Raw genomic sequence first — 9054 nt, forward strand, 5'->3', positions numbered from 1 at the left:
AATTCAGGCATAGACACAGCCCGGTGATGCTATTAAAACCTTAAAATAAATATCTAAAAAAGCAGTGGGTTTTCTTTAGTTGGTTGGGGTTTTTTTAAGGATAAATGGGTGGCCTCAGACCAAAACACACTAACTGAGCTTAACAAATAAGTGTTTATTCTGCTAGAATGAATATTGATGCATTGCATTTAGCTAACACACAAAGGCCCTTCACACCACACAGGAATCTTCGCTGAAAATATTAAGAAAAGCAAATGAGGCTTTGAACATTCAATGTAAACAAATTCCATGCATCTCAGTGAATGCCACTGTAAACTTCAGCATGAAGGTACCCTGTTTGAAGGTTATTTATCAAAATAATCCAACAGATGTCTTTCAAAGACAAAGTACAGCGTCGGAGCCTTCTTGTGGGCTATGCAGTTGCTAAATTCTAGTATACAGGAAAATTTATGTAATTACTGGACGCTTTTATGCAGACCACCTCAGATTTATTTTCCTTCTCCTTCCTTGTCAGACCGAAAGCTGATGGTTCTCCAGAATCTGGAGGCAGTGTCTCATCTTTGCCACTTGCCTACAACCTTGGATGCACTGGGCTACTGATGGAGGGCAGAGGAGGTGGGCAGTAGATTTGTGCCCGTGTTGCCTGCCACCATGTTTGAAGCCATTGTTTTTCCATCAATACTATTCCAAACAGTTACAGGAGAAAAACAAGGTTTCTCAGGACTTGATCTTAAGGAGACACATGAAAGAAGACAGGGCAGATGCATGCAGGAACCGGGTCATCGGATGGCTGGAAATTTCCAGAACAGATCCTGCTTTAAATACGCTCTCTCTAGACAATTGGCCTCGGAGCTGGAAGGGAGCACAGGGGACAGAAGCAGATGCTGTAGCTGCCCAAGGTGCGAGTTTTTGGTTATACACAGTAGAGTAACCCCATGAAAGGGTGCCTCCGTCAAAAAAGTGGGTGCCACTCATTCCAGCCACAGACTGTAAGCCTATGTCTATCTTTTCTTGAAAATGCAGCACTGATATATGCTGGATGTTGTGCCACCCATACAAATACTCCTTTTGAACCTGGTGTTAGGGTTCTGGCAGAAGCTGACTCGCGGGTGACCTACTGCTCCCATCCTCAGCAGTTCCTCAGTGAACGGAGTGCTCCTCAACAGCATGGTGCCAAATCTCAGCGGTTTGGCCAACGAGCGTAATGCATCCACAGAGGATGCGCTGAGTACTCACCATCTCCTCTTTCAGTGAGGGAAGGGTGGCAGCTGCCAGACTCTCCCACCCTTAGGGAGAAACAGGAGTTTCTTTCTCATCTTCCCCCTCAACAAAAATAAAACATTTTAATGTACACTGAAAAGAAGGAAAAGGGGTGGCTTCTATATGTCAAACTCAGGTTTGCAGCCCTGACTTTGTAATAAAAGGAGGCTGCCACAATGTAGACACAAGGATCAGGATGGGAGGAACCAGAGCTGGGGTAGATAAACAGGCAAAGAGGCAAAGAAGTCAACTTCTTACATTTGATGCTACTGACTGTGCTTTAACGCAGCTTTAGAGCTATAAGCTGCTGCTGGCTTTCCAAAAACAGGCAACATATCAGTGAAAAAAATATAATAAGGCATTATTGGCACTCTCATTCATCACAAAAAGAGAAATAACAGCAAGGATGAAGAGGACATTGGAATCAGCATAAATAAAACCTACAGATGAAACAAAGGGGTATAAAGGCTGAATTAGTATTCCAGAGGTGATATACCGTAGCAAGATTAACACTAAAATGGAGCAGCCCCAGCAGAGACTTTTCCCCTTACCTTCTCTGCAGTTGCTGCATCGCAGCTGCAGGTCTTTGGGAGCAGGTCTCTCTTCTCCTGTCTCCGACTTGTTGAGAAAGAATGGCTTCGGCGAGGCTGCAGTTTCCTATGAGCTGGCTCTACAGGGTCAAGCTTTACATCGCTCCAGGTCTAATCACAAATGAGGAAGGATTTCAGACAGTTACACCCTTTCTCAATTTCTAAAAGTTCTCAAACTCTAGCAGAAACCATGCACGCTTACAGAAAACTAAAGCTGTTCTAACACAGGTCTCACACTCAAAACTGCCCTGGGGAGAGGTTTGATTTTTAATCTCATCGCTTACCCTGGACTGTTTTTTTTGAACGACAACAAAAAAAATCTTGGAAATAATGAAAAATTATTTTATCTCTTTTCACCGGGGTGTTTTTCACTCTTTTTTATCTCATTGCTTGTGCTATGCTTGTAGCTGCACAGCACCTGACGTCTAAAGATGGGAGCAAGTACAACCAATCTGTTTAATACGGCTTATGGCATTCTGCATGACCATCAGCTGGTACAACACCATGGACATGGACAAGTCCAAACCCACATTTGTATACATCCCAGCTGGATACCTGGAACACCCAGGGCTTCTCAAGCCCCATGAGTTTGCTTCTCCTCTGAGCTCTCATTAGTGGATGAGAGGCAATGAGCGGGCTCTGCACTAATTTTCTAAGAGCGTGCCAGTAACGGAGCACAATCGTGACACCGCAACCATGCCATTCCATTTACAGCCTTGGGTGGAGGCCTTCCACCATCCCTAACTTTGTGGTCACTTTTTGATTGAGTATCAATGATGAGATCGTTCCACTATTTTCCACATCAGCTTTTAGATACGGACAGGTAGACAAATAGGGCTCCACACAAGTGGGAAGCTAGTGTATAATTCCACTGCATCACCTTGCTGATACATCGACGTATTGCCACCTGTTTATTTCTCCCCCCATGTAGAATCAAACCGTAAATACAGCTTTATATGACTCGGGAATATGTTGGCTCCCTACACTAACATGTACACAACACACAGAGGAAAATGTTGGTGGCAACAGCTGCGTCTTTTACAGTGTTGCTGGTGTCATTCCTGCCCATCAATACTTTATTGGAGCATTCCAAAATTTCGCTCAGTCCTGCTGTCATGCGAGAGTCATCGAGCTTAGCTTTTATTTCAGCAGCTGCTGTTTCAGTGAAAATCTGTACAGCTGCACTGAGCCGTCAGTTGCCCCAGGGACAATTACCTTTGGCTGCGGCAACTTGGCGCAACACAGTGCTCCGCATCGCTAACAGCAGGTGTTTTATTTGAGGCTCCTAAACCAAAGTTGTGCCAAAGGCTGAAGCCTGTTATCCACATTATCCCGCCTCTTTAAACGGCAACTCCAACCAAACACACACAATAACCTGCTAACCCCGATGAACCAAAACCAAGTAGTGACCAACGGTGAAGAACAGAAAGCTTCTTGGATCAGAATGGGTGATCCAGCTGAAATGACCTCATTTGACATCAAACAAAGGATTGATGGGGAGAGAATTTAGGAATAAACTTTAAGTCAAGGAAAATTAAAAGGTAAAAGGGGCAAAAAAGTGTAATAAGTAAATGAGGAGCCTCCCTGTTTTAAACTATGTCAACACATTTCCACGTTGCTACACGTGCTATCTACAACCAGGGAATGAAGCACAAGTGTAAGCAGACAACTATCCCCATGATCTCAAGGGGGATTCAGATATGTGTGGTGCTCCGTTTGCTCAACGTGTCAAGAAATCCCAAACACAATATACTCTTTTTTTTTTTTTTTTTTTTTGTGATAGGATATTGGCATGTTGCATATACTAACCTCATGTTGCAAGGATAATCTTGGTATTTTACAGTTTACAAAATCATCACAGTTGATACTCTCATGCATCATTGTGTAGTCAGTGGTCTGTGAATGGAATTAAATCAGCAGGACAGATGATCTCATTTTCATTTACATTGCAACAGACATATTTATGCATTTATTTGTATCTGCAAGATCCAAGACAAACACTAAATTTCATAGCCCATACAACATGAGTCACTCTTTTTTTTTTCTACCTCATTAAGGTCTTTTGCCCTAATATAGCAGCAACGAGATAAACATGAAAGTGTTCCCCGTGCCCTGAAGACTGTGGGATCCTAGGCAAGCAAATTTGGGGATGCTCATGCCGTGCAGTGTGGTACAGTACCGTCACACTCCACAGGAGTCCCATTAAATACTTCAAATTCACTTGGGCTCAAATCTGAACAACAGTAGGCTAAAAAAGGCTTTGCCCAGGCTAAGAGAAGCCTTTTGCTCTTCTAGTTATTGTTTTAATTTAAAATAAATTCTATGGTAGACATATTTTATGAAACACTATAGAAAAACTTGTCAATTCTAGACAAGGTCTCTCCTCAGAAGTAGCTTGTCCATTGCATGGTATTTAAACACCTTCTAATTTGGAATGACAAAACATGCCCCATTTAAGAGATTTCATGATGTCTAATTATTGTCATTATTACCTGCCTGTAATACAGCAACCTGTAGGCTGTTAAGTGATAGCTGGGAATGCTGCTGGGCTACGTGATACACAGTCACAAAGTGGAGGAGGATCCGTGTCCCCAGGCAGTTCACAACCCACCAGCTGTCCAGCTGAGGCTACCCAGTAAAGCGCAGTTCGACATTTCATCTGGGGGTCTGCCTGGTGCAGCTGTATGCTTGATGTGCGAGAGGGGCAGCGGCATGGACTGCAACGTAACCTGTCTTCTCCAAGGGGATGATAGAGTTTGTTTCGTTAGGGCTCAGGCAGTGAGCCTTCCCTTCAGGCACTTTTAAAGTGGTTTTTTTTTTTTGGTCCTGTTTTTTGATTTCCCAGCCAGAAGGCCTGAATTTCTTGTCAGCACCCTGGGCACTGTGCTAGCATTGGTGGGGACTGGTTGGTTTCCCAGTGAACAGTGCGTTTCTTGCTCAGGTGTGTTTGCTTTACTGTCTATCTGCCATGAAAGAGTTCAGAAATCTCCCCGGTGCTGTTGCCTGCAAGGAACAACTTCCATTCTCCAGCAGAAAATTCAGTGCAAAATTATCTTATTTGAGAACAGTGCACTGTTCATGCTGGTTGTCCTGGTGGTCCTAGGTCCATTTCCAAATCAAGGACCTCAGTCTTCCCAAAATACTCAGCGTAGTTACAATCTCACTGAAATTGAGCTCCACAGCCTGAATTTCAGCGACAGCACCCTGAAAGCAGCAGCCTGCAGGCTACGGCACATGGATAACCCAGCCCCATCCTTGCTCAGACCGCGGCCACCTGACTCAAAGGGAGAGCCAAGAGTTTGCCACTCGGCCCGTCACAGTGATTTATACCTTCGGGAAAGGTTACCGACTGCAGCCGTCACCCCGGGAGGTTTCGTATGCCCGAGCTGAGCGCGGAGCAGCGCGGGTCCCCGGGATGGCCAGCCCCAGCCGGCCCCTGCCACGGCTGCCATCACTCCCTAGGAGCCACCTCTGCGAGCAAGGACAGCTTCTTGTGACTTTGAGAGGCAGGCGAGGCCATGCCAAGAGGGGCTGTGAAGAATCCCAAGGGATCCTTTTATTTCTAACTCCCTCAATCACCGGTCTTACTGAGACTTGGAGTACCCTGCTTACAGAACACCCCACCTCGCTCCAGGTGCAGGAGTCTTCCACTCCTCGTGGTTAAAATCCAGGGAAACAAATCAAAAAGTTTCCTGTCCTACAGAAAATGGACTTCCTTTAAAATAATAAGACAGCTTTTGATAGGTTAGAAAACTTTGGATGGGAGACTGCTTTCCTTTCCTGCAGCCCCTTCAGATACTGAATTGTAGGAGGTGGCTGGTGATGTGGGGAGTGCCTGACAATGGCTCTTTTTAATTCACATTAATGGCTTAACCTGAACATCCATGGTCCCAGTAAGCATCTGAACCACGCAGATATGCTGGCCTGGATGCTTTTTCTGATCAGAAATAATCACGCATGAACTCCCAGAAAGGCTTTGCAGAAAACACCTCGCATGACCCCAAAAATTTCACTACGACCCCCTGCCCGCCTTTTCCATTCTCTAACTTTGAATATGTATTTTTAGAGTTGCTTATTTTGGGACTCTGAGAAACATTATACTCTCTTCCCTTCATGGAAACAAGAAAAGACTTACAGCTTCTCCAGTGGAAACTGATGAAACGCAAGTGCTCTTGGTCCTGCCAGCAAGAGACTGATGGCTGGAGAGAGATGTCCTGAATGACGACTCATTTATGGAGCCTCTGAGAAGGTCGTTCTTTGATATTCGTATTAGGAACCTCAAACAGGGAACAGCATTGTGGATGGTTTTTCTGAAGGAAAATGGGAGAAAAAAAAACAAACACAAAAACAAACCACAAATGGCACGTTGATGACGCGGCTTTGAAAATCATGTGCTGAAAGTACCATCTCTTTCCATAATCTCAGCACGGCTTCTGTTTTGATTGAGGTCTTAAAGATTACATGGAAACAGCATGGTATATCCAGTGGAAAGTACTCAACAGGCTGAAAGGAAAATAGCAGGTGGCTTCTGGGCCTCAGGTCAAAACATGTATGGAAGAGGTGCATGGATAAGTAGTAAGAATTGAAAAATAGCTTGAAAAGCATGCTTGGTTTGGATTTAATTAAAAAGTTAACCCAGAAAACTTTCAAGTTAGCTGGTAAGAAGGTCTTCACTGTGCAAAGGCACAGGACGAGTGGAAAAAAGGAAGGGGAAGAGGGCCAGAAGAATCAGATATTGTTATTTATTTGTATCATGGCAACTCCTGTAAACTCCTATCAGGAATTAACACTCTGTACGAGCACAGAGGAGGAGGATGATCTAGGCCCCAAAGAACTTAAAACCTGCCTTATTCATTAAATAATAATCTCAGTCATGGTTGTATGAGTCTATTTCTCCTGGCCCCAACCCTGGCTCCCCGTGGAGCAGAAGAACCCAGGAGCCTCCCCTGCGCGATGCCCGCTGGCCCTGCTCCTCGCTGCGGCCGAGGGCTGGCAGGGCGATGCTAGGCAGAGCGCTGCATTGGGTGTAACACCTCCCCAGTGCCCCCCAATCCATTATTTCAGCCCAACAGACGAAGCTAATACTGGCATGAAACTAACTGAACAAGTCAAGAAGCGAGGCAGCGACAAGACCTGGAAAACAACTGGTGCACGGGACTTATGGATCAGTGGAGGATGTTAGTGTATTGCCTTTGCATCTCAGTGTAAGTCAAGTGGATGCATATTGTAAAATCTTTGCTTCTATAGTTAGCAGGTTTGCTGAATAACTAGTACATTTTAAATCACTATTTCTATTCTCGGAAAAGATCACGCATGTTAAAGTCTCAGAGACCTGATTCTGGGATCACAAGAGAAGATCACTACTTTGTCAATTGAAAAACAAAACCAAAACAACAAAAAACCCCAAACCCACCACCACCAAACCCCAACATTTGGCATCATCACCCCTGTCAATATACCAGACTTCTCTGTGTGTCTTTCCTTTCTAACCCCAAAGGCAGCTGAACACCAGCTCTGTGCCTACAGTGGAGATGAGGACTGACGAAAGCTTTCTGCCTGCACCGTCATTCCCGACTCCGCCGACGCCTGCCGGTGAACTGGCAGAGCCCCACCGAGGTGCTCGGGGTGCAGGAGGCTGCCCACATGGTGCTGGCTAAAAACAAAAAAGAGCCAATGCTGTGCAGAAAATAAAAAGTTTTGAGACTCAGCAAGAGTTTAACAGGGCACGAGAAAATGTCAAGCCCCCATTATTTCATTTTCATGTTGAAGACCTCAGGCTGGTGCTGAAAAAAGCAGCTGCCAGCTTTTTTCCCTAGCTGAGAAGCTGAACCACTTCCCTCAGCCATAGACACAGCTTTTGATGTCTGCCACAGCCTACCTGGGGCTGTAAACTATTCAATAACTTCAGGTTGGTGTCAAACATACCATCCTGTTTATTAAGTGGGATTTCAAGCAGAGACCTCCTCACGCTGGAGGTTCAGGAAATGTATTTCTGATGGTGAATTTTCAAGGACAACATAAGAAGATTTTTGATGCCTTGAGGGATCAGAGTTTCAATTTCACTAATATTTAGGAAAACTGTTGAGGGACATTTTGTGGGCTGGGATGAAAGTATGGATTTTGAAGGAAGTTTTAATACTGTACGTGTGAAATACAAAATAGGTATGAAGTAAGGTGCTTATTTAATGATATTTTTATAATCCTCTGAAATGAGGGTCACCCAAAGTCAAATAAGTAGTAGCAAACAAATTTTTGAGAAAATACTGCAAATCATAATTATATATGATTCCTCAGTTATTTATGGTGGAACAGTTTTGAACAATTAATTAATTTTTGTATAATTGTGCTTCACTTGGGAGCAAGTTGGAAACACAGAGATGCTGAATTTCCCTGTTTGCTATGAACGAATGATTACAAAACCTGAAACTTCCAAAATCTAAGGAAGTTTCGGCAATAACTCTATCACAGCCAAGTAACATTCTTTCACACACAGGTTGTTAAAGGGGTGAAAATCTTTCTTCTCCCACAAAACAGCATTTAATGAATTAAAACTTTGCATACATTTCCTTACTCACTCACATTTGTTACTTCCAGTGATACCTATCACAGGGAGAGAAGTGTTTTTCTCCTTTATACTGGTGGGGACTGGGTGAGCAGGGCGGGTATATAATACTGAACCTCTCAGACCGGTTCTTGAAAGCCAAGTGCTAGCACAAAGGTGACTGTTACATTTTCAGTTACATCCACTGTAATGTACTTTTTTTTTAATATAGCTTAAGGTAAAGGAAACCCCACAAAAAGATTTGTTTGTTTAGTTGGGATGTTAGGATGCAGTGACAGCAAAATTGGTCCTGCTGACGTATTTTCACCAGCTGACTTGGTGTTCTGTAGCTGCTCGATTCATCACCACGGACCAAACATATCCAAGTCTATGAAAAGTCTTCACAACAACTCCATAAACACTTGTCTTGTTGATACATCTAGAATTACAGATTAGGAAGTAGGGAGAAAATAAAACAAAACACTTTTTAAGAGAGTGTCTGAAACCCTGTTGTGGACTCCAGCCTTTTTCTTCATACAGTCTTACTTAGAAAAGCCGATGCTGGTAGGAAAGAGACTAATTGAAGCAGTTCACTATGTAATATCTGCTTTGACAACACTCACTTGACCTTGCAAAAATCATAGAATCACAGAATCATTATGG

General features: G+C 43.8%; 1 protein-coding gene across 1 annotated transcript in view; it reads right to left on the reverse strand.

The window, feature by feature from the left end:
• LOC104160890 (melanopsin-like) overlaps positions 1 to 7503 on the reverse strand; it is a gene marked incomplete at its 5' end in the record, with an annotated part of 9496 nt that extends 1993 nt beyond the window's left edge. The window contains 3 exons of the mRNA XM_009699139.1: positions 1812 to 1961; positions 5986 to 6160; positions 7375 to 7503. Coding sequence (XP_009697441.1) covers positions 1812 to 1961; positions 5986 to 6160; positions 7375 to 7503 — 454 coding nt within the window. The remainder of the gene's footprint in view (positions 1 to 1811; positions 1962 to 5985; positions 6161 to 7374) is intronic.
• Between the last annotated feature and the right edge of the window lie 1551 nt (positions 7504 to 9054).

This window comes from Cariama cristata, unplaced genomic scaffold (genome assembly GCF_000690535.1).
Source record: "Cariama cristata isolate BGI_N322 unplaced genomic scaffold, ASM69053v1 scaffold36330, whole genome shotgun sequence".
NCBI lineage: Eukaryota > Metazoa > Chordata > Aves > Cariamiformes > Cariamidae > Cariama > Cariama cristata.